Source organism: Miniopterus natalensis, chromosome 15 (genome assembly GCF_054644295.1).
Source record: "Miniopterus natalensis isolate mMinNat1 chromosome 15, mMinNat1.hap1, whole genome shotgun sequence".
NCBI classification, from domain to species: Eukaryota; Metazoa; Chordata; class Mammalia; order Chiroptera; family Miniopteridae; genus Miniopterus; species Miniopterus natalensis.
The window spans coordinates 4,549,689-4,572,923 of NC_142095.1; the positions used below are offsets into that span (position 1 = coordinate 4,549,689).

The following is a 23,235-nucleotide window of genomic DNA, read 5'->3' on the forward strand; positions in this document are numbered from 1 at the left end:
AACAGTACTGTTTGAACAGGACCTTGCAGTGTTCCTGTTTGTCTCTGATCGTATCTTAGTTCTTCAGGGTTCAGAAATGTCTTTCTTTCTTACTGCAAGGATGGGGCTGTTCTTTGTTGTTTTTCTTTCCAGCTTAAAAGAATTTTTAAAGTATGCCTTCAATTTTGACTCACTTAGAATTTGTTCCTGTATTGTATGTACTTTGTCTCCTTGCAGATCAACTTTGATGCGACTTCTGCGTGGCCTCAGGCAAGTTCAAGCTGGGCACTTCCGTTTTCTCGTGGTTAAAATGGGGGTTATCCTAGTTGCATCTAAAGGCCATCAGGAGGATTGTATAAGGTGACATACTGTAAAGTCAATAGTTCATTATTAATGGCTGCTACTATGACCTGCAGTAACCCTCATATTGCCCGTAAGGCTTTGTTTAAAGGTACACACGGGACGATAACTTCTCTAGCACCAGGAACATCGCGTATGCCTGGTCTGTGATGCACAGTAGGAACTTAATAAAGGCATTGAATGGATATCATTACAACTCGGAGATTTTAAATATTTTTAGCGACTGCATCATGGTTATTAGAATGGCTACTGTTTTGGGGGGATCTAGGCATTTTACTTGTGTTCACATGGAATAAATTTTTTCCTGAAAATCGCCAAGGCCGGTGTTCTTGGTTGTGTCTTGGAACCTGACTCCTAAGTTGAGGTTCCGCGAAGTTAATTTTTCTGGCCACAGAGCAGCTGCTGCTGCGGCTCCTGCTGCTGCTGTGTCTTAGAACCAGGATTCAGATCCGAGAAGTCTGGCGCTGTAGCAGCCCTTTCCACCTGATCGCGTTTCTAGCTGTTGTCACTAATGCTTATTCATGGTGAGCGTGATCATCAGTGTAAATGATCATGAAGACAGACCTGCGTCATCATGAAACACCCTTCTCAGCACCCACAACAAGCAGAGATGTCTGGGCAGTGGCCTGGAACCCAGAGTCCTGCATCCCAGACTGTGGCCACCACATCATCAGTGACCTTGGGCAAGTCTCTCTCCCTTTCGAGAAGTTTTCTTCATTTGTGAAACAGACCCAGCCCCTATTTTCCAAGATTTTCATGAGGCCTGGCCCAGTGTAGAAGCTTAAGTGTGGGGAATTACCGCTTCTTGATGGTCTCTAAGCTCCATTTAGATTTTTTAAATACTTGGATTTTTCATTCCATGGTAAGCAATTTGAAGTAAGGTTGAGCTTTGCCAATGATGGGAAGAAAATTCTGAGATGCCCTAAATTACAGCAGGCTGGAGGGTGGAAGGAAGAGACAAGGGAGGTTAATCAGTTAACTGGAGGGCAAAACAGCAAAAGGCTGTTTACATTCCTGAGCGTCTGTTGAAATTGAATTAACTTCCAGTTGACTGTTTACCAACTAAAGAGGATAGCCAGGCATCCGGCCACCAGGCATCTCTTGCTCTGGCTTATGCATGAACTTCCCAGACTGTTTCCAGATTGGCCACAACCAATCCTAAAGAGCAAACACTTCCACAGGGACCCTGCACCTATCCCAAAATGAGCCCTGCTTCAATTCTCTCACCCCCTTTATCTGTACATTCTTTCAAAACAACATACATCTTTCTTTCCCAAGTTGATTGCACGAAAGAGGCCATCAACTCCAGGACTGCGGACTTGTTGCCTTTCTCATCTAGCCCAGCTGCTGGTGGCTTACATTTCATGCCCCAGGGCCTGGTCCTTTTCTGGCTAGCACTTCAGAAAAACTTTCAGTCATGACCGTTTTGGTTTAACACTAGCTAGGGCTAAATGGAGCCGTTCCACCTGGATTATATTTTAAAACTAAGATCGAGTAGTTGCAACTTAGCTGGAAATGCAAGATAAATATGTTGATAGGTGGATAAAGGGATAGGTAAGATTTTCTTTAAAGATAGGTGATATACTAAGCAAAACATTAAAGCTGTAGAATCTAGGGTGCATAGTTGTCAACTATGGCTCTTTCAACTGTTCCCTGTGCTTTTATCATAAAATGTTGGGGGAGAAGCCCTAAAACAGCTACTTCATTCTACTCATGGGGGACGTTCTGTAGCACACTCACCAGGGCCCATGAGCCTCTGTCTTTCTCCTCCTGCAGTAGAGGACTCTCGGCTGTGCTGCAAGGCACAGAGGCACTTAGATGAGTGTCAGTTTTTAGAGGCTCTTGTTTTTTGGAGAGAAGTGTCCAGACCTTGCTGAGAGTTGGTTCCCTGCAAACACAAGTTTGGTGGAGTGATTGGGTGGAAAGGGGTGATGAGTGACAGGCCGTCTCTTGAGAGAAGGCTCTGGTTCAGTGGGCCTAGGGTAGGGCTCAGGAAGGTTCTGATTTAACTGAATATTCCCCAGCTGGTTCTGCTGTAAGGCAGTTTTGGAACCACTTTCTTTGTAGGAACTTGACAGTAAAAGAAGGGGATTGGGACATGCAGGTTCACTCAGAAAATGGAAAAAAAACCTGGGTAGACTTTTATTTGCTGAAAGGAGTCAGTGGGGGGGGGGGTGGGGGGGGGTGGACTGGTAACAGAGAAGTCAATCCCCTTTGCCCAAGGTTTCTGAGGGGTCAGGGGTCAGTGTTTCAAGGGGTCAGGTTTGGAGAGAGTGATGTGAGATGGGTAAGGGATATAGGCAGCCCCCCCGCCCGCCCACTTCTCTCTGCTGTTGCCTTTCTAGTTTAAAAATAACAGAAAAAGAATTCTTCCTTTACAGAAAAAATTCTCATCTAAAGCCAGAAGCCAGCCCTGAATACAGGGCATAATTTCATGGGCCGAGGCCAATTGTCCCCACTGGTGGTTAATTTCATGGTAACAGTGTGGTGGGCAGGGAGGGAGGCAAGACTCGCCTTGGAGAGCTGATCCAGAGTCCAGTGGGAACAGGGGTGAGGGAAGGTGTATGACTGAGGAACACCTAAAAGGGACAGGGTGACTGGAGCTGCCAGAAAGGTGGCCTCTGGTTTCCTCCTGGCATAGCTGCACTTCGTGCAATCCCAGTGCTGTAGCCTTGAGAGCAGGAACAGGGTTGAACCCCGGCAATAACCAGGTAGCCTCAGGGTAGGTGCTCAGGGGAGCAGGGGGATGATGTCTGACATTAGAGACCTGGTCTTCCAGGGTGAGGGTGGTGTGTCATCAAGGCATCCACTGGAGGCTCCACCGGCAATTGCAACTGGTAGCATCCTGGGATGGCCCAGCGCCCCCAGAGCAGGTGATGTCTCCCTTTTCCCTTGTATGAGACCCAGAAACAGGACCTACTTAAAGCCGAGCACCTGTGCAAAGCGCTAAGCCCAGCACCAGACACAAACGCTCTGTGGATGTAGCTATTACAACAAATGCATGTTCCATGTAGAAAATGGCTAAATGTCCATCAGCAAATGCAAAAAACCCAACACCTGTAATCCTCAACTCAGAGATATCCACTGACCACCCCACATACAGCAGTATCACCCCAGACCCTTCTTCTTGGCTCCTTCTGAACCATCTTTCAAAACATCTTTCAACATTGTATTCATAAAACATTCTTTTAAAAGGCTGTAGGGAAACTCGTCTTAGGGACATAATTGATTCGCTCCATTTGCATTTGTTGTGTATCTCGGTTGCTTTAATTTTCTGCTGTTACGTAACAGGGACCATGGGCATCGTGTGCATGTTGTTGATGACTCGAAGGTACAGGCTGTCGCAAGCCCCTGCACGACGGCCCCGCCGGGCCCGCCCCCTCTCCCTCCCTCCGGCGCCCGCCAGGGGGCGGCCGAGAGCCGCGGGCGGCGCTGACTACGCATGCGCGCGCTGCGGGGAACACGTGCGGAGGGCGGCGGGGCGGGAGGGGAAAGGTAGGAGGTGAGGGGTGAAGGGGCGGAGAGCTGCGCGGCGCCGGGCGCGGGGAGGAAGAAGGCGGGCGCCACGCACCGGACCCCGGGCCAGGAGCGCGCACGCCGCCCCCCTCGCCGCCGCCGGGGAGCCGCTGCCGCCACAGGTACCGCCGCGCGCGTCCCCACGGCGCCTGCTCGCGGGCCCCGGCTCGGGCCTCCCGCCGCGCGGCCCGGGGGTTCCGGGCTGAGGGCCGCTCGGGCGCGGGCGCTGTCCAGCAGCGGTGCCGCCCGCCTGGGGGACCGCAGCCCCGAGAGGGGGCCGGCCCCCGGGGGCCCCCACCCCACCCTCTGGCCGCGGGCGGCCGCTGCCGGGAGTCGGGGTCGCGCCGTTGCGCGCCTGGCCCCGCTGGCCCCGCCGTCCCGCGGGAAGCTGTCGGTCTGGAACCTGCTTCGGGGGTGTCCGGGCTTCCGCGAGCGCGGGGGCGCCCTCCTGCCGCTCTAGGAAGGTCTGACGGAGGCACCGCGTAGCGGCCTCGCTGGGTTTGCCCGGCTTCCAGTTTTCTGTTCCGCCCTCACCCGAACCGGACTGGCTAACGCGGCGCCGGTTGACTGCCCGCGGGTTCGTCACCCGCGTGCCCAGCAGGACGGCGGGCGCCCCGGGGCCTGAGGCGCCCGCGCGGGTGGGACGCTGCTGCCCGAGGGCCGCGCCCGGGGGCCCGGGCCACCAAGGGCCCCCCCCGCCTGTGGCGACAGGGCTGCCTGACCGAACTCACACCGGAGGTTTTGTAATAGCTTGTAAAGCGGATGTAGGGAGGTATCTTGAGTGATGTCAGCCTCGCGCGGCCCGCCTCGTCGCGCGTCGCGTGGAGCTCGGGGCCCCGCGTCCTCCCGCCGCCGCCGGGGCTTCTGCAGGGGAGTCGGTCCCGGTGCCTTGTTAGCGCTGGGTCCGTCCTGGTCGTTTCTGAGTGAAGCTCAGTTGGCGACCTGTATTATTATTATTATTTTTTAAGTGTATGCTAATACAATTCAGGTTTTAGGTGTTTTGCACATTGGCAGGTTTGCCTACCGGGCACACGGTGTAAAAAATACAAAATACGTGTAAACAGGCCTCCCTCCTCGTTCTTCCGGTCATAGATGGAAATGGAAAGAATTAGGTCTTGGGAACTGAAAGGCTGGTGTTTGGGAGCTCTGTCGTTTGTGGCAGAAACAGCGCCTATTTATCATCCCTGCCCGGCCCCCCCCATCATCCAGTTTCTCTTTGGAAGGTGGGTAAAACGTCTACCCCTAGTTTACGACTAGAAAATGGAGGCCTGAAGGTTGTGAATTGCCTGAGGTCACAAATGAGCTGTCCAGTTGGGAAAAAAACCGTGCTCGTGGGTGTGTTTATCTTTATGTTGGGGGTAGACTCCGGCAGGGTTACTGTCCTGGTGTCTGGCCAAGCCCGTGAGTGTGGCCCCAGGACCCTGAGCGGCACTTAGGTTTGTGTGCTGTTCGCTTACCCTCTCCGTGGATGGCCGTTTGCTGGCCGCCAAAGTTGGTTTTACTGGCTCTGCCAGGTACTTCCCATACGACCTGTGTCGTCACTCTCATTGAACAGCCGAGAAGCTGCCCCTCGGAGAGAACGTGGGTGCCAGAGTCACCCAGCTAGTAAGTGGTACATCAGGCCTTCAAACCAGATGCGCCCGACTGCTCCACCTGAGCGCCCTGCACTCCAGCCTGCTTCCTTCCCGGGTCAGCCGATGGAACAAAGTCCAGGTGACTCCTTTTGCCACCTGAAGTGATGATTCTGGGTGAACTGTTTATTGAGCCCTTGGGTTGTCCAGGTGCTGTGCTGGGTGCTCTAATAATAGCTAATCTCACTCATAACGACCAGGTGAGGTGATATTGTTTCTACCTGCTTTGCTAGTGAGTTTTAGAGATGTTATCTGACTGGCCCTGGGTCACCTGGTGAGTTGGAGGCGTAGATCCAGGTGTGTCTGACAACAGAGTCGATGCTCTTACGCTGTTTGCACCTGCTGGGTTCATAGTCTTCTCCGTTGTCCACTGCATGTGCGAGGGGGCAGAAGCTGATGAGGTAAAGGGAGGAAGGAAACGTCAGAGACTTGAGTCAGAGATGGTGGAACTGAGCAGAAAAGTGACAGCAGTTTGGCCACTGCATTTGATGGCTTCCACTTGAGTAGTTAGGGGCACTGCCTGAGAATGCCTGCGGCCTCGCTGGGCCATACACAGCTTTGCAGTGGAGTCCAAAGCGAGTGTGTGTGTGTGTCTGTCTGTGTTCAAGCATCAAGAGTGCACAGGAGTCTCAGGAAAAAATTAAAAATGATCTTCATGTTTATATCAGCCTTACTGAATTTTTGTTATATATTTTATAATGTACATCTATAGTATCACAGTAGTACCTGTGTAATTTATATGTCTGTGCTTCCAAAGTGAACACTGTAATTTATATTTAAATACACATATATTGGGGGTGTATACTCAAATTTTTGTTGTTGAGGATTCAGCATCAAAAACTTTTGGAAACCACTGGTTTATTTGATATTTAGCATTTTCTAAATGCATAAATTACGTAAGCCGTTGTGCTAACCATTGGTTCCTGAATTGGAGGTCTAGTGAAGTTCAGTGTAATTCCACATAGAATGGTATTTCATATTAATAACCAGTTATGAATTATTTTAAAATTGCAGTCATGAGTGTGAATGAGGAACTGATGTCTCGGTCATCTTTATGTCTCAGGTAGAGCACCAGTCTTAAGTTTGAAGCTACAGTAACTGATAAAGCCCTTTGGAAGCTGAATTTTGTTGAACCCCTTCTATTGTAAACATGTTAATTTCAGTTAGAAACCAGGGAGGCTGAAATAATCAGTCCACACAAATGTGGTCGTTGTTATAGTCATATCTGTGCTATCCGCCAATTTTATAGAATATTTTTAAATCATCTAAATATTGAAATTTCAAATACAGTGACTCCTTATCACTTTTTTACAAACTAGATTTTATTTTCTTCCCTTCATTCCACTCTAGTGCTTGGTACACTGTCTCAAAATGAGCAGTTCCAGAATTCTACCTACCTTAAAAAATGCCTTCATCATCTTCCAGCTTGTCATTTCATAATTGAATGGATTAGTATTTGTTCAGGGTTTAAGTTAACACAGCAGTGAGTTTTGAGCAAGAAATACATTTTACTTCCTAGACAAGCAGTTTTTATCTAGGTGAGACATCATTATTTATACTACTGGTTCTCAAACCTTAGCGTTAAATCAGAACCACCTGGAGCGCTTGCTGTACTCCCACCTCCAGAGTTGCAATTCTGTAAGTCAGAGGTGGGCCCAATATTGGGATTTCAAACAAATTATTAGGTGGTGCTGCTGCCGCCAGGCTGGGAACCATACTTTGAGAGCCAGGGCTCCGTACAAATGCACCTAAAACCAGGCTCGATGCCAGTGCTTGCATGTTTCACACTGAGTCCCATCAGCATAAAGCCAGCCTTACAGTAGGGTTTTGCTAGGTACATAACTGGCTTTTGTTTTTAGCCAGTTCTTTCCTTATCTTTAGATGAGTCATAATTAAAATTGTATTTTCAATTATAGTGTGATTTCTACTTTTTTCCTGCAATCCCATATTTCTAAATTTCTTGAGGGATTAGAGTTTTTAATACAAGTCATCCATGTTGAAAAAGAATTAATAGGCACATGTGCATGCACACACACACACTTGTCTGTGATTTCAGTGCAGCTTCTTTCTTATTCTTTCTCTGTATAATGGGATCATACTGTTTTGTACCCATTTTCTGTTTTACTGTGTGAACATCTTTTCATGTAAAAAAGTATTCTACAACTTTTTTTGTTTTTTAAACATAAAATTTCATTTATGTTTATGTGTTCCAGTAACTCTCCCCTTTGAGCAGCATTGTCCACCTCAGCTTGCCATACTTGGCTGTGGGCTTGGGTTGCACCTTTCAGGATGACAGTTACTCAGAGAGTCTCCAGTCATAGTCTCTCCTCTTCTACAGTCTCATGATCTGCCCCAAGCTGCCCTGCCCAGCCCTCCTTCCCTCTACCAGCTCATGTTTATACTCCTCTCCATAGGGTGATTCCCTTCCTTCTTTCAGGCCGGAGTCCTGGTTGGGTTTGACATTCATTCACATTTGTCACCCCAGCGACAGTGACTGTTAGAAACATCAAGACCCGCCTTTAGCAGACAGCAGAGAGTGTTGGGTATCATATTCTTGTCAGAGAGGATAATACTGAATTCTTTACCTCCCAGAAGCCATCCCAAGTTTAACTGAGAAAGCACATCCATGGGACTGTGTAGAAGGTGCTTCAACGCACCCGTTCTGGGCAGTTTTTTGTTTTTGGATAAAGCTGGATCATTAGGAAGCAACAGAATTCTGGCCCTTCTTCCAAGTTAGCTCTTTTCTAAACTCTCTGCATTACCCCATCAGCTTGCATTGAGAGCTGTATAAAAAGTCCCTAAGAAAATCTGTGAGGCCAATTAGAAATTTCCTTCAGGTGCAGTGCCTGGAATGGCTGTGTCTCTTCTGAGCCACTGTTTTGTTTTTGTCTAAAGTCCAGGGTTGGGCAAAAGGAGGTTTACAGTTGTTAGTATGGAAAAAGACATGCAGGTTATGATTATTACAATAGCTTTATTAACTCAAAAGAGTGTCACAATGCAACTGTAGTCCTACTTTTTTCGACACTGGAACTCTATCCATTAAACAGGAACTCCCGATTCTCTCCTCCCCCAGCCCCTGACAACCACCATTCTGCTTTCTATCTATGATTTTGACTAAGTGCATCATATAAGTGGAATCATACAGCATTTGTCGTTTTGCCGCTGGCTTGTTTCACTTATCCTAACATCCTCATGGTTCATCCGTGTTTATCCACTCATCTGTTGATGGACATTTGAGCTGTTTCTACCTTTCAGCTATTGTGAATAGTGCTGCTATGAACATGGGTGTACAAGTATTTGCTCAAGTCCCTGTTTTCAGTTCTTTTGGGTATATACAGAAGAGGAATTGCTGGGTCATGTGGTAAGCCTATGATTAATTTTTTTGAGGAACCTCCATACTGTTTTCCACAGTGGCTGCACCATTTTACATTCTCACCAGCAATGTTTAACACTTGTTACTTTCTGTATTGTTTTTATAGTAGCTATCCTAAGGGGTGTGGGGTGGTATCTCACTGTAGTTTTTGTTTTTTAATCTTCTCCTGAGGATACTTTTTCCATTGCTTTTCAGAGAGTGGAAGGGGAGCAGAGAGAGAGAGAGAAAAACATCAGTGTGAGAGAGACATCGATTGGTTGCTTCCCGCACGCATCCCGACCAGGGCCGGGGATCGGGCCTGCAACCAAGACATGTGCCCTTGGCCTGAATCGAACCCGGGACCCTTCAGTCTGCAGGCTGACACTTACTTAACCACTGAGCCAAACAGGCTAGGCCTCTCACTGTAGTTTTGATTTGCATTTTCCTAATGATTAGTGATCTTGAGCACTTATTAAAGTTCTGTTCAAGTCCTTTGCCCATTTTTAAAAGTTGGATTCCCCCCCCCCGGTTTAGTTTTAGGAATTCTCTATATATTCTGGATGTTTGTCCCCTATCAGATACATGATTCGTCAATATTTTCTCCCATGATGCGTTTTTACTCTGTTGATTGTATTTTTTTCCTTTTTTTAAAATTTGTTGATTGTATCTTTTGATGCACACAGCTTACAAGTTTTTACGAAGTCCAGCCTGCTCATTTTCTTTTGTGTTGCCATGCCTTTGGTCATATCCAAGAAATCGCTGCCAAATCAAACACGGTGAAGCTTTTGCTCCTTGTTTTCTTCTGAGAGTTTTATAGTTTCAGGTCTTACATTTGGGTCTTTGATTCTTGTGTTTTCATTCTCACTAATTTTGTAAGGGCATAAACTCTGAAAAGGCTTTGCACATTCATAGGACTTCTTTGTTTACTCATGTTTATTGTGATAAAATTGAAGAGACCCTAAAGCAGAGAGCAGTGAGCCTGTGTGTGCCTGCCACTCCGCTATGTCTGTCATTTACTCATGGTCTCCTCTGATTCCTCCACTCCTCATTATAGTTTTCAAAGTATTTGGTGGTATTTTTTATTGTGGCAAATATACATAACATAAAATTTACTATATTTGCCACTTTTAAAAAATATATATGTCTTTATTGATTTCAGAGAGAAGAAAGGAGAGGGAAAGAGAGAGAAACACCAATGATGAGAGAGTCATTGATCAGCTGCCTCCCACATGCCCCCGACTGGGGATGGAGCCCGCAACCCGGGCATGTGCCCTGACCAGGAATCGAACCACCATCTCCTGGATCCTAGGTCGATACTTAACTGCTGAGCCACACCAGCTGGGCTATTTTTACCACTTTTAAGTGCACCATTCAGTGGCATCAGATACTTTCACAATGTTGTGCTGTCCATCTCCAGAACTTTTTTATCATTCCAAACAAATTCTGTACCCATTAAACTCCCCACACTCCCCTCCTCCCAGCCCCTGGCAAGCACCATTTTACTTTCTGTCTTTATGAATTTTCCTATTCTAGGTCCCTCAGGTAACTGGAATCACACTGTATTTGTCCTTTTATGACCGACTTATTTCACTTAACAATGTTTTCAGTGCTCATCACATTGTAGCATGTGTCAGAATTTCATTCCTTTTTCAGGCTGTGAATGATATTCTGTTGTATGTCCACATTTTACCTCTTCATCTGCCAATGAACATTTGGACAATTTCCACTGTTGCCAGTTGTGAATCCTGCTTTTATAAGCGTGGATGTACATACAGAGAGCTTTTCAAATCTCTACTTTCAGTTCTTTGAGAATATACCTAGGAGAAGAATTGCCAGCTCATATGGTAGGTAATTCTGTTTAATTTTTTGAGAAACCATCAAACTGTTTTCTGTAGAGGCTGCATCATTTTACTCTCCCCCAGGGATGCCTGCGAGTTCCCAGTTCTCCGCATTGTTGGCGACGCTGGTATCTCCGTTTGTTTGTCCGTTTCTGTTGTTTAATAAAGCCGCCCTCAGTGGGTGTGGAGTGGTATTTCACTGGGTATGATTTGTGTTCACCTAATGATTAGTGGTGTTGACCATCTTCTCATCTTTATTGGCCGTTTGTGTGTCTTCTTTAGAGAGATGTCTTTTCGAGTCCTTTGAATCGGGTTGTTTGTGTTTTTGTTGCCAAGTTGTGGGAGTTTTTAATATATTCTGGATATTAATACCTTATTAGATACATGACTCACAGATATTTTCTCCCTTTCTGTGGGTTGTCTTTTCACTGTTGATAGTTTCCTTTGATGCACAAAAATTACTAATTTTTATGAGGTCCAATTTGTGTACTCTCTTTTGTTGTTGCCTCTGCTTTTGGTGTCATATCCAGGAAATCGTTGCCAAATCCAATATCATGAAGATTTCCTCCATTTTCTTTTAAGAGTTTTATAGTTTTAGCTCTTCATTTTGGTCTTTGATCCATTTTGAGTTACGTTCTGCCTGTGATGCCTGGTAAGGATCTGGCCTCACTCTCTCATGTGGCTACTTAGTTTCCCCGGCACCAAAGAAGAGGGCCCCAGGTGAACCTCATCTCTCAGCTCTTCTTTGCCACTATTCCCACACAAATAGCTCTTTTGCACAGTTCGTGTTTGGAATGGAAGCATCTTCCTGTGGCATTTATATTAAAAGCTTTTGAGATAGTAATAAAATAGAGACTCATCACACCTCCACTGTTGGGAACCCTGGTGCTCTCCAGGAGACCGCACTTCTGTCAGGAAACCAGGCAAGATCCTCCATCCTGTGTGGCCTAGATGTGTCCATGTACGGCTGGGAGCAGGAGGCTGGTGTCTGAACCTGCTGGAACCGAGGCGAAGGGCACCCTTCCCCTGGGCCAAAGGTCCTGCCTTGTGAACTTACGGGGGTTGCCCCACTGGGCTCCTGGGCTGTTTCTAGCTGTAAAACAGATTCTTTGCACACGTTCATAGCAGTGGTCTGCTCAGCCCCTTTGTTAGTCATTCCTGACCAGGTCAAGAGGGACCAAGAATGTAGGTAGCGGGCATTGCGGAAGAGAATCTTCAGTGCTTGTTGATGCTCACAGACATGGTTATTTGCGATGGCCCTCGTAGCTGGTTAATGGAATTGGGTCTTCCTTCCATCTCCGTGTCGCTGGGCCATCCCAACAGTTATTCTGACTATTCTCTTGAATACGTGTGTTCTCAGGCTTCACATTCTCTGAAATCGGCTTTCATTCACAAACGAGAATGCCTTTCTTTTTTCAGTACTGTTAAGTTGAAAATTCCTCCAGTGTATTTGGCAAATTTTGATGCTTAGAGAAGCAGAATTTCCTGCCTGATCATTGGTCCACTTTGTAAAGCAACATTCTGGAAAAAACCTCCTTCCCCTAAAAGATGACTTGTTTGCACTGGAGGACTCGTTTAGCAGAGTGAACAGACCTGCAGTGACTTTCCGCTCAGCACCAAAGAGGCACTGGGTGCTCTAGGGAACACGGAGGTGTTTCAGCTGTGACCTTCTCCCGAGAGGGACCAGTCAACTAGGGGAGGCCAAGGGCCAGATAAACACAGGGCAGGGTGGAAATGCACAGGCACGGAGCTTGGAGAGGAGGGCTGCTGCTTCCATGGGAAGCCTGTTCATTTGTTTTTTTAATTTTACCTTTTCAATGCAGTAATACATTCATATGGCACAGAATTCAAAAGGCACAACAGAGTATACACAGGAAAATTTCCCTTCTACTTTGTACTGGCCACCAGATCCTCTCCCCAGAGGCAGCCAGTGTTACCAGTTCTCGAGTGTCCCATAAGGGGTGTTCTGTGCACCACACAGACAGACACACAGAGAGCTCTTTTCTGTTACATGAAGGTAGCATACTATATCCTTGCTTTTTTCCCTCTGTTTGTAATAGTTCATTATCAACACATAAGAGCTTTCTTGTTGTCTTTTACAATATTCCATTGTCAGGATGTACCTTAATGTATTCAGCCAGAGCTTTACGCAGAAGGTGGATGCAGAAGGTGTTGTAAATTTTGCTAGTGCAGATAACACTGAGTAACCTTCCATAGGCACCAGTCCAGCATGGCCAAGTGTGCCTGTGTGGTCACTTACCGGAGGCAGGCGTGCCAGGTTGGTGAGTATATGCTTTGCTATTTTGATGGCTGTTGCCAGATGCACCTCCATTGAGAGCTTGTCCACATCTGCACTCAGCTGCGTGGCAGAGCCTGTTGTCCACACCCTCACCAGCACTGTGGTACTGCAGTTTGATCTTTGCCAATTTGATAGGTGAAAAAACTGTTTCTGTTTCCCCTCAAAACTTCTTAGTTCAAGTAGAATGAACACTTACAACTCAGGTTGTTGGGGTTTTTTTTCTAAATTAAAAAAATATATATCTTTATTGATTTCAGAGAGAGGAAAGGAGAGGGAGAGAGAGAGATAGAAACATCAATGATGAGAGAGTCATTGATTGGCTGCCTCCTGCACACCCCCAACTGGGGATCGAGCCCGCAACCCGGGCATGTGCCCTGACTGGGAATCGAACCCCAATCGCCTGGATCCTAGGTTGACACTCAACTGCTGAGCCACGCCCAGCCGGGCTCAGGTTGTTTTAATGTCTCTCCTGTTGCTATAAGGTTGAAGGACCATTTCCATTTTATTTTCTGTGAAAAAGCTGATTGTACCCTTTGCCCATTTTTCTATTGGGCTTTGGTTTTTAAAATGGGTTTTGTAGACATTGTTTCTATATGAAGACACTTAGCACTTTGTCAGTGATATGAACTGCAGTTACATTTTTTCAGATTGTTATTTTTTTACTTAGGATGGTTTTACCATTAAAAAATTTTGGTTCTTTCTTGGGTCAAATTTAATTGGCCTTTTAAGGTTTCTGGGTTCCCTGTTATGCCTAAAAGATCTTTCTAGTAGAAAAGTATGAAAATTGTTCTGTGGTTTCTGAAAGTACTTTTTATATTTAATTTTTACCTTTAAATCTTATCTGTTCTGAGAAATGTATCATTAGGCGATTTTGTTGTTGTGCAAACATCAGAGTGCGCTTACACAAACCCAGATTGTACAGCCTACTCCATACCTAGGCTATGTGGTCTAACCTATTGCTCCTCGCTGCAGACCTGCCCTGAATACTATAGGCAGTTGTAACACAGTGTAAGTATTTGTGCATCTAAGCATATCTAAACCTAGAAAAGATTCAGTAAAAATATGGTATAAAAGAAGTGGTTTACCTGTACAGGGCACTTACCCTGAATGGAGCTTGCAGGACTGGAAGCTCCTGGGTGCCTCTGTGAGTGAGTGGTGAGTGAATGTCAAGGCCTAGACATAACTGTACGTGACTGTAGGCTTTATAACACTGTCCCGCAAGCTCTTTACGCACCCCCCTCCCCTGGCTTCCTTCTGACAGGGTCAGAATAGAACATGGAAGCTGTCCATGCTGTTCCATGAACGGTGTGTGGGCTGGATTGATTGGAAATATTGAGGAGAAACTGGCTGGGTAAGGCGTAGATAGATCACCGTGATACTGGCTGTCAGGAGGGTGTGGCCTGAGGATCAGTCAAAACGAGCCATCAAAATGGGGAGAGAGGAAAGCGGAGCACATCACGGCAACGTGACTCATGGTGGGCAGAGTCAGCCTAAGGAACTGGGAGGTGCTCATACAAAAGAGGGTGTTTAAGTGGAGAGGGCGCAGACTGAGGACTCAGTATTTTCCACCCCTTCGCTTTGAGTCTTTTTGTGTCCTTAAAGCTGAAGTGAGTCTCCTTTGGACAGCATCTGTCATTTCTTGTTTTTTTAATCCATTCAGGTACTCTGTGCTTTTTGATTAGAGAATTTAATGCATTTAAATTTAAAGTAATTATCGATAGCTAAGGACTTAGTGCCATCGTGTTTTCTGGCTGTTTTGTAAATCTCTTTATTCCTTTCTCTTCTGCTGTCTTTTCGAACCCATGACTTTGGTGGTGTGGTTTGATCCCCTTTTCTTTCTCTTCTGTGTATCTGCTATATTTTTTTGTTTTGTGGCCACCAGGAGTTATACAAACAATCTATAGTTGTAACAATCTGTTAGGCTAATGACAACTTAATTTTCCTAGCATACAAAAACTGTATGCTTTTATCCACCCCATACTTTGTTTTTGATGTCACAGTTTACATCTTTTTATATTGTGTATCCATTAACAAATTATTATAGCTATAGTAATTGTTAATACTTTTGTCTTTTAACTTTTATATGAAAGTAATTAACACACCACGTATTACAATACGGTCATGTGCCACGTAATGATACGTCAGTCAGCGATGGACTGCACATACGACGCTGCTCTCATGAGATTATAATGGATTATAAGCAAAAGACCAGGCCTAAGATGTTGAATTTACTGCTAGCCCTGGGTGGTTTACATAGATGAGGCTCAGCATGCTGTTCACCTGCCCTGCTCCCACCCATGCTGGGGCCTGGAATTGGTGAAGGAGTGAGGGGAGAGGGATGGGGGCGGGAGCCCGAGAGCCTGCCCAGGCACAGGCACTGGCCAGCACAGCACGTACACTATCTGTCTGTCTGTCTCAGTCTCACTCACTCTCACTCTCTTGTGCACAAACTCACTTCCCTTTCCTCAGTTTCTCTCTATTTCTCTTTCCTCCCAGTCCTGTTCCTGCCTGTCCCTCCCTCCCTCCCTGTCCCTTTCATTATTTCTCAAGCTTTATCTCTCTGGGTTTCTTTCTCTGTTCTCACTTTCTCTCCCTTTCATTTCCTTTCCTCTCTCCCTTCCTCCTGATGTCTACTCTCCCTCTGACGGTGCCTCCCTCCACAGCGCTCTCCTTGCTCCCCACAAAGTGTTTACACACACACACACTCTTTGTCTTTTATACCTATTTTTACTGTATCTTTTCTATGTTTGGATAGGTTTAGATACATAAATATCTGCCGTTGTGTTACAGTTAACTACAATATCCAGTCTAGTAACCTGCTGTACAGGTTTGTAGCTTAGGAGCAATAGGCTATATATAGCGTATAACCTAGGTGTGTAGTGGGCTGTGCCACCTAGGTTTGTGTAAGTGCACTCTGTGATATTTACACAGTGACAAAATTGCCTCAGCGCATTTTTCAGAACATATCCATGTTGTTAAATGCTTATTAGAATTCTGAATTTGACTATATTCTCACCTTTATGGGTGTTTTTTTACAGTTTCGTATTACTAATTAGTGTCCTTTCAGCTTGAAGAATTCCTTTCAGCATTTCTTATAAGGCAGGTCTAGTGGTAATGAACTCTGAGCTTTTGTTTTATTTGAGAAAGCTTTATCTCTCCTTTGTTTCTGAAGGCCAACTTTGCTGGGGAAAGTATTCTTGCTTGGCAATTTTTTCTTGCAGCACTTTGAATATATCACTCTACTCTCTTCTGGCCTATGAACTTTCTGCTGAGAAATCCCACTGATATCTTTACAGGGGTTCTTTTGTATGAGAGGAATTTTTTTCTCTTGCTCTAAGAAGTGAGGGTAAACAGTCTTGAAACATATGAAAAATTAGACATGTAAATTTAAAATTAGAAATTTCATAACTAAAACTAAGTAAAAAATTCATTGCGTCCATTCAGTAATAGAATGGAGATAACAGAAGAGCCTGTTAACTTGCAGATAGAGCAATAAAAATTACTCAGTCTGTCCAACAGGGATTAAAGTAAACTAAAGAGAAATGAACAGTGCTCAGGGACCCATGGGACAGTAACAAAAGGCTTATCTTTCATGTAACCCAAGTCCCAAGAGGAGAGGAGAGAGAGTGGTGCCAAAAAAAAGTGAAGAAATGGTGGAAAGGGAGAAATGAACATGTCCCTATTTGCAGACGATGTGTTTATGAGAAAACTTGTTAAACAGTTTTGAAGAGGAAAATGGGAGGAATCACTCTGCCCGTTTCCGAGACTGACTTCCCCAATGTGATGATAGGAGGAGGTGGGGACCTCTGTGGGCTGATGAGGTCGTGAGGGCGGAGCCTCCATGAGTAGGTTACTGCCCTTGGAGAGGAAACCCAGCGAGCTCGCCCTCCTCACTGCCCTGCGAGGACAAAGATGCAGGGGGAAGACGGCCATCTACTGACCAGGAAGCACGCCCTCGCTACAGACCGTCCGCTGGTGCCTTGGTCTTGGACTTCTCAGTCTCCAGAACTGTAAGAAGTAAATGTTTGTTGTTTAAACCACCCAATGTATGGAATTTTTGTTGTAGCAGCCCAAACGGACTAAGGTGCCAGAGCAATTCAGTGGTGCTGGAACAGTTGGTTATCTATAGGAAAAAAGAAAAAGAACCTAGACCTAAACCTCATATCTCACACAAAAAGTAACTCAGATGGACCATAGGTTGAAATGTAAAACTATAAAAAATTTTAGGAGAAAACATCAGAGAAAAAAATATCAGAAGTAAGGCTCAGTGAAGAATTCTTATATAATACCTAAAGCATGATCCATAAAGGGGAAAAATGGGTAAATTATATTTTATCAAAATCAGAAACTTTGGCTCTGTCAAAGAGTCTGTGAAAAGAAGAAAGAAACAAGCTACAGATGGGGAGAAAATATTTGCAAACAACCTATCTGGCAGACTCACATCTAGACGATATGAGGGGATTTTAACAACCACTCCAAAGTACCCAGTGGATCAAAGAAGAAAGCACAAAAGAAATTAGAAAACACCTTGAGATGAATGAAAACAAAAATCACAACGTATGGAAACTTCGGGGATGTGACTGAAGTCGTGTTTGGAGGGAAATTTATAGTTGTGAGTGCCTGTATTAAGAAAGAAGATAGAATCTCAAATCAGTAATCTTAACTACCTTAAGAAACTAGAAAAAGAGCAAAATAAACCCAATGCAGACAGACAGAAGAAAATAATAAAGATTAGAGTGGAAACAAACAAATAGAGACTAGTAAAACAATAGAGGAAATAAAGCCAAAGTTGGTTCTTTTAAAAGATCAACAGGATCAGCAAACCTTTAGCTAGAATGACCAAGAAAAACAGAGAAGAGTTAGTTATTAGAATCATCAGTGAAAGTGGGGACATTACCACCAACCTTTCAGAAATAAAAATGATTACAAGGAAATACGAACAGTAAATACTGTGCTGGTAAATTAGATGGCATAGATAAAATGGCCAAATCCTTAGAAACACAAGCTAACAAGCTTACTCAAGAAGAAATAGAAAATCTGAATAGACTTAAAACAAGTAGAGAGACTGAATTAATAATTTAAAAATATCCCACAAATAAAGCCCTAAATCAGATGGCTTCACTAGTGAATTCTGCCAAATGTTTATAAAGATTTATCAGGAAGTCTTCCAGGTAAAAGTATGAGAGAACATTTCCCTAGTCACCCTCTGCGACCAGCACTACCCTAATAACAAAGCCAGACTAAGATGACATTAAAAAAGAAAACTGCAAACTAGTGTCTGATAAATAGAGACACAGAAGCCCTCAACACAACATTAGCAAACCGTGTCTAACATCGTTTAAAGGTATTACACCCAGGAATGAAAAGTTGGTTCAACACGACAAAAATCAATCAGTGTAATACACCTGATTAGTAGGATAAATAAAAAAAACACATGATCAAAAGCATAATACCTTTCCGTGATTAAAGAAAACAACACAGTAGAACAGGAAGGGAGTACTTCCTCAACCTGATAAGGGCATCTGTGAAAAAGCCCCACGTGACGTCCTTAGTGGTGAAGGACTGGCGCGCTCTTCCTAAGATCGGGAGTGAGATGAGGACCCCATTTGCACCACTGCAGTTCGTCATTGTCCTAGAAATTTTAGCCAGGACAGTTTACAGGAGAAGCAAAAGGCATCCAAGTTGGAAAAGAAGAAATTAAACTGTTCTGACACTTCTGAGGAATCATCTCTCTGGCCCGGATTTTCATTGGGAGCCTTATCAAACCGAGACACATGTCTGAGCGTGTTCCTTGCAGCACAAACCGCAACTTGGAACAGAAGTGGGTTTCAACTTGGACTCCGTGGGAGAGCGCAGTAAGGAAGGGAGTTCTGGTTCCCTGGGCCTTCTAGAGTTTTTCTATTCTGATTTTATTGGTTTAAGGTCCTCTGCTTGGAAGCAACAGAAATGAGTTTGGCTCACACCAGTGAAAAGATTTGCTGGAGGTCATGGGGGTGGCCCCTGGACTGGAAAAACAAGTTGATGAGCTCGGCTTCAGAAAGGCCAGGAGCCAGAGCACCCGCTGTCATGGGGGCAGGGACCTCTTGGGAATGAACAAGGACCCACATCCAGTTCCTGCCCTTTCTGCTCAGAAGGCAGCTTCCAGGGAGAGAGGCCCAACCAGCCTGGTGCGGGTCAGGGAGGGGCACCTTGGCTGACAGTCCCTTCAGGCCAGGTCCCCTGGAGAGAGGTGGTTCCCCTGAGCCACACTGGGCTGCTGTTACTCAGAGGAGACTGGAACAGGAGGGGCCCTCTGCCCGCATGCTCCCAGGAACAACTGCAGCCAGGAGCAGTGACTTGATTTCCGCCTGACACCGCTGTCAGGGTGGAATTAGTTTGTTGTCAGGGGCCCAGGCTTGTTGGTGTTTTCATGTTGAGGACTGACCCCTCCGGACATTCTTTATGAGTAAATTACTGTGCACCAATGTGTATTGTGATGGGTCAGTTCTATGCAAAGGTTTTCCCCAAGGATGTCTCTTAATCTGACCTGGGCACAGAGAAGGGTGGGAGGATATCTTGATGCCCACTGGCAGAGAGCGGCAGAAGGCGATGTCTGTCACACATGCGTGCTTTCCTATGCCACATGGGAGAAAAATGCTGTCTGGGGCGTGGCCTTTTAGAAATCCTCCTATAGAGGAGGGCTGGGAGCTTGTTACCAGAGCTGGCGGGACAGGTTTTTAGCTTCTTTGGTTAGACTGACTTAGAAACTGCCCATGGTCACGTAAGAGCTGACCAAGGGCATGTGTGTGTGTTGGGGTTGGTGTCTCCACTCCTGTGTGTGGCATCCCCGCCCACATCACTGCCACCTCCCCAGCAGCCCTGTGTGCAGAGCCAGGTCCTCTGTTAACTGACTCCTCTCCCTTCTTGCAGGTACTGCAGATGGTGCCCATTGTCAGCACTGTTCGGCGCGTGCCGGACTGATCCATGCTCACTTTCCGGGATGGCAGCAAGGTGACTTCCGCTGAGGATGACCCTGACTGACAGGCTGCGTGAGAAGATATCGCAGGCCTTCTACAGCCATGGGCTGCTCTGCGCGTCCTACCCTATTCCGATAATCCTCTTCACGGCTCTCTGCATCCTAGCCTGCTGGTGGGTTTCCCAGGGGCCCTGGACGTGGTGGGCCGTTGTCTTGGGACAGTAGATTCCCAGCCCTGACTGCTCTGTTTCCCTTAGCTTGTGTGTGCCTTTTACACAAGGGACCTTGAGGCTCATTGGAGCTGCCAAGTGGTAGAGCCCTGGTCCTGGGGTGTTAGCCACTAAACTAGGACAGGCTGGGCTGGCCCTGACTCAGTGAGTTATCGCATTTGTTCATGTCACTGGTAATCTATTTGAAAGTAATGTTTAAATGCTTCTCAGAAACCATGAGATAATTGAAAGGCATGGTTTTTTAATTTTCCTTCTCAGCAGTGGCAGTTTCTCTTTGGTACCTGGTTAAGAGCAGGGCCTTCAGGTGTTGCAAGGTAAGTCCATTAGAGCAGCTCCCTGGACACCCCCTCGAAGGCTTGAAGACATCCCACAGAGACTTGGTTCTCTGTTCCTGGTTGCTTTCTGTGTTTATGGAGCCTCCTTCTGACCCTTGCTGATTCTCAGGCCTGCCATGCTCACCAAGGACTGTTGTGAGAGCTGTAGCTGCCCTCGGTCGTGTGTGTCTGTCTGTCACAGGGCCTGTAAGATGATGACATTGTAGAAAGAGAGCCCGCCCACCTTAGTATCCTTGTGCCTGGAAAGAATTCCGGTTTCCAGATTCATCTAATGTTGGTGGGTGTTTTCAGTGCTAGAAGGAGGATGCTCAGGACTGAACTCCCTGTTCCATTCAGTTGTTAAGGATCCAGGTCCTTCCCCAACTAGGATTGAAAAAATGAGCATCACTCGTTGGGAATTTCCTGCTGGTGCTTCAGTATCTATTAAATGTCTTCATGACAACTTTGAGAAGTGGTCCAGATAATTCTCCACTTAACCAAAGGGGGATGGAGGATTAGAGACCTGTCTGGTCTACACAGTGAGTAGGGAGATGGGTTCAAATCCAGGTCCCAGGACACTGGTGGCCTTTTCGTATATGCCTTTGCACATGGGCGGTGGTGAGGAAAATGTATGATGGACGGGTACCTGAATGGAACTTGTGTTCTGGGTGATTGTGATCCCCCTTCCACAAACGCAGCTCTGGCTACAGGAAGGGAGGGATGTTTCCTCTTTGCCGGTCATCTTCTGGGGGTTGGGTGTCGCCAGCTGGGACCAGGCAGCTTCCCGGAGGGAATGCATCTGCGTGTAGCAGCTGCTGGGGTGCACTTGAGCCTTATCTTTGAATGAATAATTTGCTATCACACAATAATTTGCAGTCTGTGTTTCAAAACAGACTGTCCTTGGACTTCTGATGTGGGGCCTCTGGTATAGACACTTTATGAGATGGCCAAGGTCTCGAGAATGAGGACACCTCCTCGAGTCAGGGTGAATTAGACTGGCGCAGGGGGGGAGGAGATGTGATAATGGCATATAACAACCCATGCAGCCAGCTGCAGTCAAGCCTGCCTGATGTCCCACAGTCCTTGGCCGCACATCGGTTCTGAGATGGGTGGGTGAGGCTCAGGCTGGGACGGCTGATGGGAAGGAAAGGAAAACTACCTTCATAGACTACGGTTTTGTAGGACCTCGGGTGCTCCCACACGTGGTATTTCATGTGGTTGCCTCATGTCCTTGGAGGTGCTTGTCATTCCCTCATTCTGTGAAAGGTGATGAAACTGACTACAGAGCAAGTAGGTGGCAGGTGATGCAACAGGCAGGTCTGGGTGGCACATCAGAAACTGTGCCATCTCCACTTAGCATGGCGCTGGGGACTTTGTGAGGGTCACTGTTTGGTGCCCACACAGTTCATGTGACGAGTTCGCTCCTTGGACCAAAAGCCTGAGGAAGAGGGTCTCAGCTGCAGTGGCAGGAGCAGGGCCCGGCGGGATTTGCCCAGATAGAAAGGGACGGAGAGTAGAGAGCCTTTCTGAGGCAGTGGCCCCACAGGACAGAGTGAGGGAGCATAGGGGTGGGTTTCAGAGCTGCCTCAATGAAGATGGCTACGATCATGCCATGTGCTGTGCCAGACAGTGATGCAGGGCAGTCCCTCCCCAAGATACAGTGGCAGTGCCCTGGGATAGTGTGCATGGCAGACATGCCTTGGCCTTGGTGCAAAGGGGACAGTTTCAGGAGGCTTCCTGGAGAGCCCCTGGGCTGAGCTCTGAAGGAAGAGGAAGTGGTGCCTCCCTCACTACCTCCTGTGTGGGACCACAGTCACTCGGTTCACTGCCCCCACAAGAGGACAGGGAGGGCACTCCCTGGTGCACCTGCTGCCTCCCTCGGTTCCACATCTGATGGCTCTGTTTTCCTCTCATGGCTCTGTTTTCCTCTCATCTTTGCAGTTGCCCTGCTTTTCTTCTAATTGAAAACCAGCTGGCACCGGCACGCTCTTAGTGCTGTGCACTTATTTCCCCAAACCAGGATTGTTGTTATGTGATGATCTTGGAGTTTTTAAAACTTTGCTTAAAATCTGATGGGCTTAGGAAAAGTTTTGCAAGGCTAGATGAAGTCTCATCCTCCAAGAAGATAGAGGCTGTCTCAGAATCCACAGGTCCTGGGCCTTCATGGCCAGGAGACCAGGATCTTGGACCCTGGACACCGGCCTTGCTCTCCTCTGCTACCTGGGGAGCTTTGCTGTCCAGAGAGCTCCCCTTCTGCCAGAGCCTCAGCTGCCTGCAGAGTACAGTGTGGGTAATAGACAGCTCTGAGTAGTTTTATTAGAACCTCAGGTCCCATTTAATTGCTACCTTGAATTGTTCCTGGGACGAAACTTGTTCAGCTTGAACCCAGGGCCGCTGCCCTGATATCCCTGTTCAGATCTGGCAGCCACCTGAGCTGTAGACCATTTGTCCCCATTGGGTCTCCCGGGAGCAGTGAGTGCTTTTTCCTCTGGGAAAATCTGGTGAAACCTGTAGCAGGCAGGCACTATGCCGAGAGGTACCTGTCAGGTCACCAGGACCCAAGGTGTGACCCAGCAGCAGCCCAGCAAGACAAAGGGTGTTGTTGCTCCGGCCTGCCCTGGGAAGTGGTGGGTACACTGGGGTTGGGGGGGGGGTTGTGCTTGGTGCCAGGCCAGCTGGGCTCCCATAGGCAGGTCAGAGGTTATGTGAGGGTCTTTGGGTCACTTGATCATGGTTAGAGAAGGTGGGTTCTAACTTGGAG

General features: G+C 46.6%; 1 protein-coding gene across 1 annotated transcript in view; it reads left to right on the forward strand.

Moving 5' to 3' along the window:
- The first annotated feature begins 3,917 nt into the window (after positions 1–3,917).
- The window catches only part of SCAP (SREBF chaperone), a 42,669-nt gene continuing 23,351 nt past the window's right edge, over positions 3,918–23,235 (forward strand). The window contains exons 1-2 of the mRNA XM_087824793.1: positions 3,918–3,977; positions 19,885–20,103. Of these exons, the coding sequence (XP_087680919.1) occupies positions 19,982–20,103 (122 nt within the window). The 5' untranslated portion in view covers positions 3,918–3,977; positions 19,885–19,981. The remainder of the gene's footprint in view (positions 3,978–19,884; positions 20,104–23,235) is intronic.